Source organism: Herpailurus yagouaroundi, unplaced genomic scaffold (assembly GCF_014898765.1).
Source record: "Herpailurus yagouaroundi ecotype Mexico unplaced genomic scaffold, PumYag 190, whole genome shotgun sequence".
Taxonomy (NCBI): domain Eukaryota; kingdom Metazoa; phylum Chordata; class Mammalia; order Carnivora; family Felidae; genus Herpailurus; species Herpailurus yagouaroundi.
In genome coordinates this window covers 21,167,473-21,186,265 of record NW_024412421.1, presented here as the reverse complement: position 1 = coordinate 21,186,265, position 18,793 = coordinate 21,167,473, and the positions used below count along the sequence as shown (strand labels likewise).

The 18,793-nt window shown below is 44.2% G+C and overlaps 1 protein-coding gene across 2 annotated transcripts in view; it reads left to right on the top strand.

Moving 5' to 3' along the window:
* NQO1 (NAD(P)H quinone dehydrogenase 1) overlaps positions 1-12,340 on the top strand; it is a 15,364-nt gene extending 3,024 nt beyond the window's left edge. The window contains exons 2-6 of one of the 2 annotated variants that reach the window (XM_040442960.1): positions 5,532-5,696; positions 5,810-5,940; positions 8,753-8,866; positions 9,727-9,828; positions 10,741-12,340. In XM_040442960.1, coding sequence (XP_040298894.1) covers positions 5,588-5,696; positions 5,810-5,940; positions 8,753-8,866; positions 9,727-9,828; positions 10,741-11,046 — 762 coding nt within the window. In that variant the 5' untranslated portion in view covers positions 5,532-5,587 and the 3' untranslated portion in view covers positions 11,047-12,340. The remainder of the gene's footprint in view (positions 1-5,531; positions 5,697-5,809; positions 5,941-8,752; positions 8,867-9,726; positions 9,829-10,740) is intronic. The other variant, XM_040442961.1, reaches the window with a different exon arrangement.
* The last annotated feature ends 6,453 nt before the right edge of the window (positions 12,341-18,793 follow it).

Sequence of the window (18,793 nt, the reverse complement as noted above, 5' to 3'; positions counted from 1 at the left end):
AGATGTGGTATATATGTATGTGTGTGTATATATATATATATATATATGTGTGTGTGTGTGTGTGTGTATATATATATATATATGTAATCTTGCCACTTGCAATGACATGGATGGACCTAGAATGTATCATGCTAAGCAAATTAAGTCAGAGAAAGACAAATAACATATGATTTCACTCATATGTGGAATTTAAGAGACAAAGCAGATGAACACATGGGAAGTGGGGGGGGAAGAGAAGAGAGAGAAACCCAAGAGACTCTTAAGGATAAAGAAGAAACTGAGGGTTGACAGAGGGAGTTGGGCAGGGGGATGGGCTACATGGGTGATGGGTATTAAAATGGGCACTTGTGATGAGCACTGGGTGTTGTATGTAAGTGATCCATCACTGAATTCTACTCCTGAAATATTACACTGTATGTTAACTAACTAGAATTTTAAAAATTAAAAAAAAAGAGGGTGGGGAAGGAATGAGGGATTTCAGGACACAGAGAAGTGATGATGAATGGGGAGCACATTTCATAGGGTATGAAATCTTGAAAGCGAACCAGCACAGGGAGAGAGCTGCGTTCACAAAGATATGCTCAGCTGCGTTACCAAGCGGCCTCCATCAGGTCAAGTATGTGCATGGCAAGCAGAAAGGAATATTAAATTAGGGGTGTTGGTAATAAGCTCATTTGGCTTTCAAACCTCTCCTTCAATGGCAGCTCCTTCTGAAGGCCTTCCCTAATCAGCCAGCCCGAAGTCAACAGTTTTCCTCTGGAATTTTATTCCTTGCCTCCCCCGTCAGGCTAATGCCATTAGTTTTTTGTGTGCACGTCTTACCACCATTCCTAGGGGGAAATTCTGAGGATGTCAAACGGGCCGTGTAGCTAGTTAAGTGCCAGGAAGGGAAAATGAACACTTCAAGTCCAAAAAACCCCAGGTTTGTCCGTGAAAGGACCTGGCAACCAGTGACTTGGTATCATGCTGTTTGGAGAGGGAGTCACCCATTTGCCCTTCAACTCTGGCCCAGGAGCACTTCTGCTCTACTGACTGCCGATCAGTGTTCTGTTGTATATTTAGAACCTTTGACCATTTTTTTCTACTGCGTTGTTTTCAGGAATCTATATATACCAGATACTGAACACCGTTGGTTTTGTTTCTGGCAAATATGTTCTTCTTTGTGTCTCATCTTACATCGTTTTTTTGTTTTTGTTTTTTTTTTAAGTTTATTTACTTATTTTGAGAGAGAGAGAGAGCACAAGCAGGTGAGGGGCAAGGAGGAGAGACAGAATCCCAAGCCGACTCCACGCCATCAGCTTGGAGCCTGCCGTGGGACTCGGACTCAGGAACCCTGAGATCATGACCTGAACCGAAATCAAGAGCCCGACCTTAACCTACTGAGCCACCCAGGCGCCCCTGTTTATTTTTGAAAGCAGCAGGCGTCCTATAGCTTGTAGGTGATGAGCTCCTTAAAAGCAAGGGCTAGATATCCTGATTCAGTCATTTTATGGCAAGTGCCTTTGTATTTTACTACTTCAGAAGTGCCTGTGAATACTGATAAGTAAAAAAAAAATTATCTTTATATCTATATACATAGCTCAGAAGAAGTAAGCCACAAGAATATAAACTCACAGGGGCGCCTGGGTGGCGCAGTCGGTTAAGCGTCCAACTGCAGCCAGGTCACGATCTCGCGGTCCGGGAGTTCGAGCCCCGCGTCAGGCTCTGGGCTGATGGCTCAGAGCCTGGAGCCTGTTTCCGATTCTGTGTCTCCCTCTCTCTCTGCCCCTCCCCCGTTCATGCTCTGTCTCTCTCTGTCCCAAAAATAAATAAACGTTGAAAAAAAAAATTAAAAAAAAAAAAGAATATAAACTCACAAAGCAGTATTCAGTAAACACTGATAGAACTAATGCAAAGGTACGTCACAGAGAAAACGCTTGTCAGAACTTTGTATTCAGTAAACACTGATAGAACTAATGCAAAGGTACGTCACAGAGAAAACGCTTGTCAGAACTTTATATACTCACATCTCTCCCGAGAGTGGTGAGTCCTGGAGTTGATAAAGAGGGGGCAGGGATTTGTTAAGGCAGCCTCAGGAGCTCCTGAACTTTTCCCCAGGCCGCCCAAAGTAGGTAAATCGCTCTCCTAGAACTTGAAGCCCTTATCAGACTTCTGTTCCCCGCGTCGGAGTTTGGAGAGTCTGAAACGCCACGAGCGAGCGAGAGCGAGCGAACGAGGCAAGGCTCCTGGGCAGGCTAGGGCCGAAGCTGCGCCTGGCCGATTTTAACCCAGAGCAGCTGCTCCCGCTGGAGCTCCGCCCATGGGCACAGATGTTAGGAGTTAGGGAGAAATGAGGCAGTGACACCAATTACTAGGAGCGGTGTTGGTGGTAAACTCCATTCCCTGCCCTGCTGCCTGCACATGGTTGCATGGATTTATCTATGATTTATTAACTTTTTTTAGTGATCTCTACACCCAACACGGGGCTTGAACTCACAACCCTTAGATCAAGAGCTCCGTGCTCCTTTGAGCCAGCCAGGCGCCCTTATGTCTACATATTTTTACATTATTCCAGCTTCACCACCTGCCATGTAAACTTGGGTAACTTGCTTAACTTTTCGGTGCCTCAGTTTCCCCATCTTTAATGTGGGATACTGATTGTATCTAGCTCATGGTGTTGCCATGACAACTGGAAAAGAATGCAAAGCACTCAGAGCAGTGCCTAGCACGTAGTAAGCACCCGTTGATGCTGTTATCCAGAGAAAGGCAAATAGTATACGATTTCACTTGTTTGTGCAATCTGAAAACCCAATGAGCAAGCAAACAAAAGACATAGACCCATAAATACAAAAAACAAACTGACTTTGCCAGACAGCAAGGGGGAGTAGGGGGATAGGCAGATGGGTGAAGCGGAGGGGGAGATACGGGTTTCCAGTTATAGAATGAATAAGTCACGAGGACAAAAGGTACAGCACAGGGAATATGGGCGGTGGTCTTGTAGGAGAGTCGTGTGCTATGACAGGTGAGCGCACCGGGGGTGAGCGCGGTGTAAGGTGTAGGTGCGTGGAATCGCTGTGTTGTCCACCTGAAACTCATGCAACGCTGTGTGTCAAGTATACTTCAAGTAAAAGAGAATAAAAAGGGGTGCCTGGCTGGCTCAATTGGAAGAGCCTGTGACTCTTGCTCTCAGGACCGTGAGGTTGAGCCTCACATTGAATATAGAGATTACTTAAAAATAAAGAAATAAAACTTTAAAGAAATAAAACTAAACTAAACTAAAATAAATGCCGTTGTTGCAAGAGGAAAACGTTCTGGTTCTAACAACTTTGTAATACAGAGGAGGTCCAAGAAAAAAGTAAATCTTTCCCCTCTGTCTCTATGCCCTTGACATCTCTTACCTAGCTAAGAACACTATCAGTAGTTTCATGTAATTATTCCACATCTTTTTTCCCCCTCATACCTATATGCTGCAAACCTTCATACACATATATGTAGTTTCTTTGTCTTTTTTTTCAAGTAATGTCTACACCCAACGTGGGGCTCGAACTCACGACTCCAAGATCAAGAGTCACATGCTCTACCCACTGAGCCAGAGAGGGGCCCCTCATTCTTTGTATTTTTTTTTAATTTTATTTTATTCCTGAGAGACAAAGAGAGAGTGATAGAGTTTGAGCGAGGAAGGGACAGAGAGAAAGGGTGACACAATCCAAAGCAGGCTCCAGGCTCTGAGCCGTTAGCACAGAGCCCCATGTGGGGCTTGAACTCAAGAACAGTGAGACCATGACCTGAGCTGAAATCGGATGCTTCCCCGACTGAGCCACCCAGGCACCCCTCTTTGTCTTTTATAGTAATGGATTCACACTCGCTTCATTTGATCAGTTAACAATACATCGTGGATAGTTTTCTGGGTAACTCTATACAGTTAACAGCATACTAGTCTGTAATGTGTATGTGCCATAATTTATTCAAATATTCCCCATAAAGAGTCAGTGAATGCCAGTGAAAAGAATGACACAGTCCACGTCCTTGCTCATACATCCTTATATCCCAACGCTTTTAGTCTGTAGAACAGATTCCTCAAAGTTGGAGAGCTAGGTCAATATTTATGCGTCCTCAAAATTTAAAGAGGTTCGGCCTCATTACTTTCCCCCAGGGTGGAGGCAATTCGTGTTCCCACTGGCAGCTGCTAGCTTTCCTGCAATCTTAATAGCCCTCAGTGTTGCTTGTCTTAAATTGTTTTGCCAGTCTGATGGGTAAATAATGATATCTCATTTTAATTTGCTTTTCCTGACAGGCCAGGCAAGGCACCTGCTCATTTGTTTTTTTGTCATCTGCATTTCCTTCTCTGTGAGTAGAGTGCTCATATCCTTGATTTATTTTTCTATTGTGTAGTCTGTCTTTTTTCTGTGTGTAGGCATTCGTTGGGATTTTAACCCTTTGTGGTAAGAGTTGCAGGTATCTGCTCCCTGTTGATTGTCTTTTGACTTTGTTTATGGTGCCTTCTGGTACACACAGATTTTTAATTTTTTTTTAAATGATTTTTTTTAACGTTTATTTATTTTTTGAGACAGAGAGAGACAGAGCATGAATGGGGGAGGGTCAGAGAGAGGGAGACACAGAATCCGAAACAGGCTCCAGGCTCTGAGCTGTCAGCACAGAGCCCGACGCGGGGCTCGAACTCATGGACCGTGAGATCATGACCTGAGCTGAAGTCGGCCACTTAACCGACTGAGCCACCCAGGCGCCCCCAGATTTTTAATTTTTATGTGGCTTTATCTGGCAAGCTTTCCGTTCGTGGTTGCTGAATCTCTAGTCTTTCTTACAAAGTATTCTCCATCTTGAGGTTATACAAATTCTTCCTTTAGATCCGTACTCTGCCAGGAATCTATTGCTCTACGAGGTGTGTTTGTGGGATAGTGAAAACAACAACACAAATACAACAGACACACTGAAAATTCGAAGTGAATTTTCACAAACTTGTGTGATCAGCACCCAGGAAATAGAACATTGCCACTACCCCCTGATGAGGGGAACCAAGATACTGACGCCTGACACCTAATAGAAGGTGTTAGCAGGGGGGTGCCTGGGTGGCTCAGTCGGTTGGGCGTCCCTTCGGCTCAGCTCACGATCTTGCAGCGTGTGAGTCCAAGCCCCACGTCAGGCTCTGCACTGACAGCTCAGAGCCTGGAGCCTGCTTTGGATTCTGTCTCCCTCTCTCTCTACTCCTCCCCGACTCACACACACACTCTCTCTCTCTCTCTCAAAAATAAAACACAAACATAAAAATAAAGGTGTCAGGAGGATAAGTCCATTTTCATGCAGATGGCCGGTTAGGTATGCCAGCAAAATTAGCCACTGCATTAAAATGCGTCCTTTATTCATTGGTACTTTTAAGGAGAAAATATGTTTCTGGCTGCCGTGGATGGACTGCATCACCCAGTGCCTCGCAGAGTTCACTCCTCTATTATGGATCCTGGCTCGGCCGCCGTGTAGCTAAAGCTTTGCCGCTTGGAAACTGATTTTCTCCATATGCCTTGTGTGTGTCTAAATAGCCAGAAGAGCACTGATCGTACTGGCCCACGCAGAGAGGACGTCCTTCAACCATGCCATGAAGGAGGCTGCTGTAGAGGCCTTGAAGAGGAAAGGATGGGAGGTCACTGTGTCAGACCTGTATGCCATGAACTTCAATCCCGTCATCTCCAGAAGGGACATCACGGGTAGGATCAGCCTTTCCCTCCTTTAATTAGGTCTCTGTGGCATATCTCGCCTGTGGGTTCTGTGGCTCAGCCTCGGCCCCTCTGACTCCAGCCTGTCATTTTCCTCTGGGCAGGTCCACTGAAGGACCCCGAGAACTTTCAGTATCCTGCCGAGTCTGTTCTAGCTTATAAAGAAGGCCGCCTGAGCCCCGATATTGTGGCGGAACAAAAGAAGCTGGAAGCTGCAGACCTTGTGATTTTTCAGGTGCGATAGGACATCAGAAGGAGTGTCAGGATGCTTGAGTTCTTACTGTCCTAGACTGGTCACCTAATTAGCTATGTGATCTTAGGAAAAGTCATTTACACACTTCAGCGCCTTCTTTATAAAGAAGGGTGATGACTTCAAACGGGGTGGTGTTACACAGATTTGTAGATATTGTGAACATGGCTGTACTACTCTGAAAATATGTGACTACATGGGGCATGTGGGTAGCTTAACAAAGCCTGACTCTTGGTTTCGGCTCAGGTCACGATCTCACGGTGTGTGGGTTCGAGCCCCCCATCCCACTCTGTGCTGACAGCTGGGAGCCTGCTTGGGATTCTCTCTCTGCCTCTCTATCTGCCCCCCCCCCCGGAGGCCCCCCCAACCCCGCTCCCATACACGCTATCTCTTCTCTCTCTCTCAATAAATAAATAAACAAACAGACAAAAATATGTGACTACAAAGATGACCAGTGAGCCTTGAGCTTCTCTTCAGTTAGTGATTCCTTGTGGGATCTCTCAAAGTTTGCACTTGACCCCTTCTCTGCACGAGCGCGCGGAGTGAAGCACGGGGCACGGACCCCTGCGGTCAGAGCCTCCCAGCTGAAGGGGGCGCTGCCCTGCTTCCTGTGTTCCCGCCCCTCTTCTCGTGGAAGCTGTCTCCCCGCCAGGCAGTCCGTACTGTAGGAGCTCCTTGTCAATCCTCTTTCCCGAAAATGCCGCACTGGACTCAATGACTTTGCTTCTACCGGTTCTAACCAGCCTTTTGATATTGAACACGGACCAGATGTGACCCTAGAAACTGCACGAGGAGGGTGACACCAGCTGCGGCTTTTGCAACTGTTCAATCAGCTGCAAAGAATCCAAACTTTTAGGTCTTCCGTTCCACCCTCAGGCCTATCGCTATCAAAGCCACGCCCCATGAGCCAGTGCCCCGAAGGATGCCTGTTTGGTCAGGGTTTTCCACTGTATCTTTTCCTAGTGCGGCCGTTGCGGCCACTGTGGCAGCTTTCAGTTCTGCTTCTCAGAATCACCGTATTTTAGAATTGGAAAGGACCTTGGTGGTCTTTGAATTTGGCTTCTATCCGATGCATCAGTTTACTATCAGTACAATGGTGCAAGTTGTGTACTGTAAAATAGCAACATACCGAAACACAACGTAGACACTTCAGATTTGTATACTTATAACATTTTACCAACAGATGACAGGGAAAAGTCTTTTTTAATTTTTAATTTTAATTTTTTTTTTTTTTTTACTTAAAAATGTTTATTTTGAGAGAGAGTGGGTGAGGTGGGGGGAAGGCAGAGACGGAGAAGGAGAGAGAATCCCAAGCAGGGTCTGCACTGTTAGCGCCGGGCCGGATGTGGGGCGGGATGCGGATGTTTGACTGACTGAGCCACCCAGGAGCCCCTGGCAAAGTCTTACTATGGGAGTCGGTGTACTTGTATGGTAATCTTTCAGCATAGAAATAAAGCGTCCTGAGGAAGCGATACTTTAATTTATCCCAAGGTACCACTGGGGCTAGCCCCCTGCTCACTTTTCTCACTTCTCCAAGAACAACCAGGGGAAGAATAAACTTTCAATATGCTGCAAGCCAACCAATTCTGTTTTCAGCTCTGACTGTAGAACATTCACAGGGACCAAATCTACGTGTCTAAGCCACCTACACGTTTATCTTAAAAGCCTCAGGTCTGGCCCCTCAAAACTGCAGAGTTGTGAGTAATCTGCAGAGTAGAGATTACTCAAGCCCCTGGTTTTACAGATGAGGCCCATCAGACTTAGCAAAAGTAAGGGGCTTATGTGACAAAGGTCTTGCATCATGTCCACGGCAGATTCAGGGTGAGAACACGAATCTTGTGCTCCATCTCAAGTTCCTTCTGTTCTAAACCCCAGCCCCTTCTGCCCTCTTTCCTGTGGATCAATAACCCGTCAAATATCAGGGAAAGAGATCAAGTCCAACAAATTCCTTCTCTGTGCTAAACTTGTCTCATCAGGCCTGTCCCAGGTGTCCCTGTGTTTAAATCCGAAGTCAGGGAGAAGAAGAGGAAATACTGGTATCGTCCTTGTGCTGCTTTTATTAGGACAAGAGGGCCGACAAGACTCTTCCATGGGAATTCCCTGATAAGCTGAGCGCACACGGGTCATTTGTTCGCCTGTGTGAGCGCACACTCATATGCAGCTTGTTCTATTTGAAAAAAAATTTTTTAGTGTTTATTTTTGAGACAGAGACAGAGCACGAGCGGGGGAGGGGCAGAGAGAGAGGGAGACATAGAATCTGAAGCAGGGTCCAGACTCTGAGCTGTCAGCGCAGAGCCCGACGTGGGGCTCAAACCCACAGCCCACGAGATCATGCATGACCTGGGCCGAAGTCGGACGCTTAACCAAGTGAGCCACCCAGGTGCCCCATGTGCAGCTTATTCTAAACGGTAGGATTTCACATCCGTGAACACAAGATACATGTTTCACATTGTTGACAGCACTCCTACAAAATATTGATTTTGTATTTTGCGTCACACACCGTAGCAAACTTTATCTGCATTCCTTGCTATTTAGACTCGGCCGTGAAATGTGATCTTGTAGAAACAAATCATCATTGCACGTGGCTTTCTTCAGACCTACCCGGTACTTGTTTCTTTTAGGCAGAAATAGAGTGTCAAGTTGACTGACCAATATTTTTCTTTAATGTGCTAACTCCTCCGGAAGCAACGACAAGGGCCCCAAGAAGGGTTTGCTCTTCTGTGACGTCAGCCAAGCACCGGAGCCTTCTTCGCTGGTGGTAGTTCCTGCTGTGACCTCTCTGTGCTCTGCCCCACAGTTCCCGCTGCAGTGGTTCGGAGTCCCCGCCATCCTGAAAGGCTGGTTTGAACGAGTGCTCGTAGGGGGGTTCGCGTACACGTATGCTTCAATGTATGACAATGGACCTTTCCGGGTAGGTGGATGGTTCTGTTTCTCTGACAGCTGGATCCGGGCTGCCTTCTGTCCTGAGGCAGAGTTCTGAACACAACTGGTTACTAAGGTCAGGCTCCTGGGAGAGCTGGATAATAGTGCATGTAGATATTTAATTTTTTAAAAATATTTATTTTTGAGAGAGAGACAAGAGCATGCGCAGGGGAGGGGCAGAGAGAGAGGGAGACACAGAATCCGAAGTAGGCTCCAGGCTCTGAGCTGTGAGCACAGAGCCCGACGTGGGGCTCGAACCCACGAACCACGAGATCACGACCTGAGACCAAGTCAGACACTCAACCCACTGAGCCACCCAGGCGCCTCTGTGTGAAGATATTTAGACAGGACTTTAGGATTTGTTTTAACATACCCCAGGAACACAAGGGGCGGGGAGATTAGACAAAACTAGAATGGCAAGATGCTGAGCATTGAGGCTGGGTGGTGGAGGCCTCATGAGACTATTTTCTGTATGTACGTAGACACCCAAATACTACACCGGACACATTTTGAGGTCTCCTGGATTACATGCCTGGATACAGGCAGGGCGCCGCGGGGAGACGGGCACAACAAATAACTCCACTAGGCACCAGCAGTCGACACCGGTTTCGTATCAGCCTTCACCTGCTTGGCCACACCCCGGAGTAATGTGGACTCCGGGGCTGGCCCTCGAGTGTCGACTTCTGGAGTCCTACTGCGTGGCTCAGAGGAGCCGGTGTGGGAGGAAGGAACAGAAATAGCAGGTGGCTGGACTTGTGTGTCGAAAAGAACACAAGAACAGCCCTGGGGCCGTTTCGTGAACCTCCCGTCATGAAGGAGACGTGGAGCGTGATGACTTTTCCTTCGCAGAATAAGAAGACCGTGCTTTCCATCACCACTGGTGGCAGCGGTTCCATGTACTCTCTGCAGGGTATCCACGGAGACATGAATATCATCCTCTGGCCAATTCAGGTTACTTTGTTTCAGTGAACCTTCCCCGGGGATTAATTAATTGAGCTTTCTGTGGGGTCCAGATTCTCAAGATGGTAGCTGAAAACAGACCCGAGGTGTGAGGACGGAAGCAACGTAATAATTCAGAACTCCAGGGAGCTCCCTTCTAAGCCTTACTAGTCTTCCCGGGCCCCTGTACTCAAGAGTAACCTGGGTATGCACGCGTCCAAACAGCTCTGTCTCCTAACCAAAGGCTAGTGCAGGTAACCCCTAGATTTGTATAGCCATGGGCCCCCACTCCAGACAACTGATCGCTGTCTCCAGTCTTCCTGGCCTTCTCCAGGTTGCCGCTATGGCCTCACCACCTATGAGAAAATTTCAGAAATGATTTAGCCCAGCCAGCAAGAGTGGAGTCTGAGGGAGGCTTCTGGGTGGTCGGTCACTGGACTATGAAGATGATCTCTTATACAGAAGAGGGTTGGAGAGAAGAGCAAATGCGGTGGCCACCTAGAACGGCGGAGAATTAACATTAATATTGGAGAATAAATTCTACAGATCACTTATTGAGGCTCATCTAGTTAGAAGGAGAGGCGGAGAAAGGCGCATCCACATACCTTGGCAGGAGTCCTCTGCCAAGAAGCCGAAACTCCCTTATGTGAAAGAAGTCCCGGCTCTTTAGCAGAGGATCCCAGGCTGGCACGGTTTCAAGATTTTGTTCATTTAAACAACAGCTCAGCTGAATAGGCTAAAATAGGTAACAGCTAGGAAGAGAGCGCTAGAAGGTGAGAGAAAATAGCTATGAAGTGATTCTCCGGGGTGCCTCAGGCCCCCACGTCGGAGCGTCTTGTTGGAAAGCCTACATTACTTCTGTTTGTGGTACAAGCTATATAGGGTTTGTTCTGTGACTCACCTCTGTTCTCCGTGTATCCCCAGAGCGGCACTCTGCATTTCTGTGGCTTCCAAGTCCTGGAACCTCAGCTGACATACAGCATTGGGCGCACTCCTACGGACGCGCGAATTCAGATCCTGGACGGATGGAAGAAACGCCTGGAAAATATCTGGGATGAGACGCCACTGTATTTTGCTCCAAGTAGCCTCTTTGACTTAAACTTCCAGGCAGGGTTCTTAATGAAAAAGGAAGTGCAGGATGAGCAGAAAAAGGAAAAATTTGGCCTCTCTGTGGGCCATCATTTGGGCAAGTCCATCCCGACTGACAACCAGATCAAAGCCAGAAAATGAGACTCACAACACTAGATTCCTTTCAAAAATGTAGCCAAATCTAGGTTTCTTTTTCAGGCTTGCTTGACTGGCTTCAGTTTTTAAGATTTTTGTGTGTTTTTCTTTCTTTCCACAGGGAATGAATAGGAGACAGAATTGACTGTATTCATACATTTTTGGATAGTTTTATTCAGTGTAACTGATTCTTCTGATTGCTATCATGGCCAAACCTGATTAGTCTCAAGAGACCACTGAGGATACAAAGCAGGGAAAGATGGAGAAAGACGCGAGGCAATATTCTTTAAGGTCCTCTACACAACTGAATTCCTCTTTTTAGGGATCCATTTTTAGGGCTAAATCTGGCTGGAGAGTATCCAACTCCTCAATGATACATTTTTCTTTTAATTGCCCTCTCTGTGGTTTATGACAAAAGGGAATTAATTGCTCTGAGAAAGAAATGACTGAATCTGACACAAGGGACTTGTTTAGTAGTTACTAATCTGTGCTTGTTTATGGCACAGGATGATACTGGTTTTGATTACTACGCAGTGACTAATATGCCCAATGTGTGTGTTACTCTTGCTTCGCCTGTTGTTGTTTATACACAGCACACACCGATACCTTCCGATGAAAAGACAGTAAAACTCTCTTCTTTACCTCAATCTTTTAATTTAATGTCTGCAGGAAAATAAACCAACATATCTATATGCCACATCTGCCGCTATGAATGAATTCAAGAAATAGTTGCTCCCAATACTTAACAGCAGCCTTCTACAAACACTACTTTGTTTCTGAGCTACATCACATTCTGGAAGGGTTTCTTCTCTGTCCTTGTTGACCTGATGACTTTCCTTTTGGAAGCGTTTGGTTCCACAGTTTTGGGGATAACACTGTAATCCTAGAGTTTCATTAACTTTGAACAATTTTGGCATAATATTCTAACTTCCCATTGAAATGATTGAAGCGTGATTGACTCACTGGCGGTATAATTCAAGTAGAATATGATGAAAGGCCGCCCTCTGGTGGTGCGTTGAAAGGAAACACGAGGGGTTTTGCAAACCAAGGTTGCCTGGAACTGGGAACAGGTCCTGTACCTGCCAAGGAAACGAGGGCGACAGGCTGGAGACCCTCCTGTGCCAGATGCTGACAGGCAATTGGGTAATCCCCCCCCCCCCCCGCCCCGCCACAATATACTTAATGGCAGATGGCTGGGTGCTTCAGCTTGAAAATGTCTTGTTGCCTTCCTGCTCGCTGCAATTTTGTGTAAATTTCTGAAAGTTCCAGATGAAATCAATAAAACCCATTTGTACAAAGATCCAGGCTTATTGGTTTCAGCGAAGCTAGTGATGGAGGTGAGGCATACAGGCAAAGTGGAATCGATGACTCGGGAAGATGGGATCAGAGCCTGCAATAATAAAGGCCAGGAGCCTCGAACGAGAGCTCTCCCAACAGGGCTGCTTCATACCGAACGGTAATGGAACAACATATTGAGATCATCTCAGGGAACCGAAGGGATATTTAAAGAGACCCAGAAAAGAATGTTACAGAAACCAAGAAAAACCTAGAATTCAGTAAACAAATGCCAAAGGGCAGTATTTATTGTGATTTGCCTGATTTGTTGATTTAGGCAGTCAACTCTTCTAGGCATGGGGAACAGAGCAATGAACAAAACCAAGCACCTCATGGAGTTTGCATTCGAGGGAAGAATGACAGAACAGTCATGTCAGGTGGTGATAAATGCTAGGAAGAAAGAGCAGGGTAAGAGAGAGACAGGATATGGGGAGTTTTGTTTTACACTGGCCGATCAAGAAAGACCTCCCCAGTAAGGCTACATTTGAGCAAAGACCTGATAAAGCGAGAGAGATGTAGATGCCTGAAGGGAGGCACTCCGGGCAGGAGTGACGTCAGAGTGCAAATCCCTGAGGCAGGAACACGCATAACAGGAAAAGAGAGGACTTTAGTGGCTACAGCAGAGCAGGGGGAGAGGGCTAGGCCAGAGACACAGCTGGGACTGGAGACGGAGCCTCGTAAGTGCTGTAAGAATATAAAGATAGGAAGTCATGAAGAGTTTTGGGCTGAGGTATAGCATAATCTGACTCCTGTTTGGCTGGTAGGTGAGGACCCAAGCGTAAGACAATGATGGAAGCATGGAGAATTGTGGCACAATGTGACAAGCTAGTCAATAAATGCTTTGGACCAGGGTGACAGCAATAGAGGTGTGGAGAAATGCATGTATTTATTCATTTTTAAAAGAGATTTTAAGTAGTCTCCAAACCCAACATAGGGCTCGAACTCACAACCCCATGATCAAGAGTTGCATGCTCTACCGACTGAGTCACGTGTCTCAAGAAGTGAATGTATTTACGAGGTTGGATACATCCCATTTGCTAAGGTGAGCAAGAGTCTGGAAAGCATATTCAGAGAAGAAGCTGGGATCAGGAAGGGTGGAATCAAAATCTGATTTCAGACATTTTATGTTTGAGAGGGATGTCTATTAAGACTGTAATAGAAGGGTGTCTGGGTGGCTTATTTGAGCGGCTGACTCTTGATTTCAGCTCAGGTCACGGTCCCAGGATCATGGGATTGAGCCCCGTGTCTGGCTCTGTGCTGCGCATGGAGCCTGCTTGAGATTCTCTCTCTCTCTGAAATAAATTTTTTAAAAAGACCTGGTGTTAGGGGAGACATTATGGTAGGAGGTACACATCTGGAAATCTTCAACATACAGATATTATATAAAGCAATGTCACAGATGACATTACCTGGGAAGTGAATTACGATAGAGATCTGGTAATTGACTTCTAGTTCTCTCCAGTGTTAGGTCAGGAAGATGAGAATGAAAAATAAGTAGGCAGTGGAGCAGGAGAGCTGAGTGTGGGGTCCTGAAAGCTAAGTGAAGAGAGTGTTTCAAATACGGAGTGATCAAGTGTGTCCAATACTAAGCCAAGTAAGCTAGATCTGAGAATTGACCTTTGCATATAGCCATGTGGCGGCCACTGGTGACTTTGACAAGAGATATTTCAGGAGACTGGTTTGATGAAAGCCTGATTGGAATGGGTTCAAGAGAGAATGGAAGAAGAGGAAGTGGAAACTGTGTGTGTGTGTGGGGGGGGGGGTCGGGGGTGTGTGTGGTCAAAGAAAGTTATTTGATTTTTTAAGAGATAAGGGACATTAGAGCACATTTACATGCCAGTAGGAAGGACTCAGAGAGGAAAGGTTTTGATCCTGGAGAAAGAGGACAATTAAAGGAACAGGTCTTTGAAAAAGCCAAAGCTTATGGGATCTAGTACACAAGGGACAGAAGAGCTAAGTAGTGTCAGGACTAGAAATACTAAAACAAGGTACTTTGTACCAGGAACTAAGCAATTTTACATGACTTCATTTAGTTTTTGCAATAGCCCTAAGAGGTTTTGCTTTTGTTTCTACTTTATAAATAAGGAGATTCAGAAATGGAGAGGTTAAATGGCATGTGTAGGAACCAGAACTCCACTCAGGTGGGCAAACTCAAGAGCTTATGCTTTTATTAATTTATTTTTATTTTAGAGAGAGAGACAGAGAGAGACAGAGAGAGAGAGAGAGAGAGTGAGCACAAGTGGGGGAGAGGGGCAGAGGGAAAGAAAGAATCTTAAGCAGGCTTCACGCTCAGAGTGGAGCCTGATGCGGGGTTCGATCCCACAACCCTGGGATCATGACCTGAGCCAAAAATCAAGAGTCAGATGCTCAACCGACTGAGCCACCCAGGTACCCTGAACCCAGGCTTTTAAAAACTGTATTCTATTGCCTCCGTAGAAGCAGGGACGATGGCGCCATGCAATAGAGCACAGGGGTAGCAATCAATACCTCTTCTTGAGAACAAGATCATTAAGTGTTGCGGTTGAGAAACTGGAGCTACTTTTATATTTCCAGAGTCCCTGTTGTGTCCTGAGTAGGGATAAATGATGTTCCAATTCTGTTACAGGCCTGATTACATGGCTGCTGAGAATGTGTTTGCTCCTTACAATATGAGAGAGTAGTACTCTCACCAGCTCGGAGTAAAGCGGGACAACCACCTCCCTTGCTGTGGACACCGTACCTTGAATTATGTAAGCCAGGTTGCAGCCACTTACAGTCCCATCGTCACATCAGTGTTTTGCCCACAAAGGCACTTTTTTGGACCCAAGTATTTTTGACATTTATACTTAATAAATTTCATTTGGTTATCACTCCTTTCCAGTGCTGTTGAAGTCAATAAATGCCAAAAGACAACAACATTTTTTTTTTTTTTTTTTTTTTTTACAGCAGGTTTCACACCCAGTGGAGTCCAGTGAGGGGCTTGAACTCATGACTGTGAAATCAAGATCTAAGCTGAGATCAAGAGTTGGATGCTTAAGACTGAGCCACTGAGGCACCTCCCAGAAGACAACTTTTAAATACATATAGAACAATGGTAGCATTGTTAAGAAATATATAGCCTCCTAAAATGACAACTCATGTATGTATATACATTTGGGTATGTTAAAAATTCAGTCACCTTCACAGAATCAACAGGCAAAGTCTATATGTGATAAGAAGATATAAGCATACTGTTGAAAGCAGGGCTTCTTAAGCTTCAGTTACTTATAGATCAAATTCATGATATCCATGTTCCATCTGTATTAGTATTTAATATTTGTCTTTTTTTTTAATTAAAAAAATTTTGTTTTTCAACGTTTATTTATTTTTGGGACAGAGAGAGACAGAGCATGAACGGGCGAGGGGCAGAGAGAGAGGGAGACACAGAATCGGAAACAGGCTCCAGGCTCTGAGCCATCCGCCCAGAGCCCGACGCGGGGCTTGAACTCCCGGACCGCGAGATCGTGACCTGGCTGAAGTCGGACGCTTAACCGACTGCGCCACCCAGGCGCCCCTAATATTTGTCTTTAATGTCACTTACATTTCCCCACAGTCTAGTAGGTGGATATATGTTTTTCTAACACGCAAAGACATATATGTCTACTCATGTAACATTTTGAATACCACTAGTGATATGTTATATATACATTTTGGTAAACACCAACTGATACATGTGGAAATAACAGACGAAAGAACAAAAAGAGAATGCCTCTGGGTGTGGGACTGAGGCTGAGGGCTGGGGAGATCTGGTTTTCAGCAAAAGCACCTTTATGCTACATGATTGGCTACCACACTAGATGCTAAGACACTGCCTGGCAAAACAGGAGGCGCAAAGTAATTGCTCCAAATCCAACTATATTTCATACCTTTTCCTAATGATTTTATAATTTCAGCTATAGGCTCATGCTGCTCAACCCTGACATTCACGGATATGAATTCATTCACAAAGTCTGAGGAAAAAACGACAGCTACTCACCGCAAAATGAAAACTTTCAATGTTTTATTTCTGACTGCAGCTGTTTACAGAAATATAGTTGCGAGTATACAAATGTTCCAATAGAAGCAAAATATCTTTTTAATATTTAACAAGTTATCACAGATAGCTAAAAACATAGATGCAAATGAAATTCCCCCAGAGAACAAACTGAAAATATCTGGTGTCAGTGCTCTGAAATCTCAACTATGAAAGCCATATACACAAAAATGTAATCCTTATTTCATTGCAGGACAATGGAAGAAGGCAGTTCAGTGGTTGATCAGTGTGCTCAAGCAAATAAAATTAAATTAAAAAAATTTAATGGCAGAATGGTAGCTAAACCACTTGAGAATGGGTTAATGAAATATGTGCAATATGTTAAATTAAAAGACTAATAAAAGAAGTGAATAAAACTCAGTCAAATTGTCCAAAAAGAGTAGCAACTACTTGGAGCTTATCAATTAGAAGGAAACAAGGCGAGCAGATACATTCATTAGCTCAAAAGAAATTAACTCAATGTCACTGGAATCAGTTTGTAGCTACTAAAGTCATAAACCCTTCAGTGCAGGACAGTTTTTCATTGGACTCATTAGTTTGATTCCAAAGCCACCCTCAAACATCTGAGACGGTGTGTGTGTATGTATATGTGTGTGCGTGTTGTCCTGAGGTTCATTAGGTAAAATAATAAGCAAACTCTATGAACTATTTCACACCAAATTTCTTCTGGGGAAGAAAAAGAACAGGGATAATATGGCTAAACACGGGGCTTCTAAAAGAGACACTACAAGTTGGAGTCAAATAGAACCATGATAGAATTCTTTGGGCACAGGAATACATTATGCAAGCAACTGGGGAAGAGGGGAAAGGGAACAAGAAGGGAGGAATGTACCTAAAGCATCTCCCCACAGTTTGCCTAAGTGTTGCCAGCACCAAGGTTTGTAGAGTAAGCCACTTACACTTCCACTGCTAGTGTTAAGCAAAGACAGCAGTGGTGATTTTTATAAAGTGAATATACAATTATTTTTAATTTGAGTGTGCATTTTTCTTCCATGAGTTAATTAATTGGTGATTTGTAAACAGTGGAAGGAAGATTACAGCAATTATGGAGGTACTAAATTACACACGAAATTAAAATGAACAAATAAATCTACTTATCTTGTTAGTTTATATTTACCATGAGGCATATAATTGGGAAGGGAGAAATGCCCAGATTAATAATGCACTGTCTTGTCCAATATTTATTTTAGTAAATAATGCGGGTCTGAAGCGTAAGTTCCAAGGATAGCTATATCTCTACTGCATCAGTTCTCATACAAACCAAGCTACTTTTAAATAAGTTTTATTGATTTAAAAAAGAAATTAAATAAGGTGCTATGTTGACCTGGCCAGCCATCTTATTTAATATCTCAGATACAAATATAAATACAAGGAATGATGTTCCGAGAGTTGGTCTAGCCAGACCAAAATTGTGGTCTGCTGGTAAAGTAAGAGGCAATGAAAAGAAAGCTTGTGTTATCACTGCCCACAAGGTACCCATTTTATGGATAAACAGGAGACTGTAGCACCCGTCAATTGTTTTAGCTACTTAAATGTCATAACAATTAAAAGAAATATAGAAGATTGCACCTATATATTTAAATCAGTCATTTAATGTAAACTTTTTAGTAAATGGTAGGAAAATGCCAAACTAAGTTAACTGAATTATCAATAACTAGACTAAGTGTATATGTATATAAAATATACTATATTTCTATAGGCAGTACTAAGAATAACTTATCATTGCCAATAAATGATTACGGATAACCAGGTTAAGCTGAATTTACATTAAGAACAATATATAACTATTTGTATGAGGAGGGGGAAAAACCTTTCTAGATCTTACTGTATACCATTTACACCAGTGGTTTTCACGCGTGAGCATACATCAGAATTACCTGGAGGGCTTGTTAAAACACAGATTGCTAGGCCCCATTCCAAAGTTTCTGATTCAGTATGTCTATGACAGGGCTCCAGAATGTGCATTTCTACCTAGTTCCCAAGTGATACTGATGCTGGCTGGTGGGCTGAGGACCATAGTTTGAAAACCACTGGTTACACTCTATATGTAAAAAACTATACACTACAATGTTCTCACAGACAAAACACAAAATACTGGAAGAGGGCTGATTTTAATTAAGTCTCAAACATATACATTAGCAAGCTGAACATTAATATTTCTAAAATCGTTTGCTGAAGTGTAATCATTTCTCCACATAGTCAATTACATTTCAAAGTCTTAAGTCGTACGATACAGTCATTTTAGAAAATATTCACAGAACACTTACACCAAGCTGACTATCCAAAATAAAAAGGGATACAAATAGTTAAGATGTATTCATTAAGAAGGAATCATCACTATACAGCATTCTTGACTTCTTTGGAATG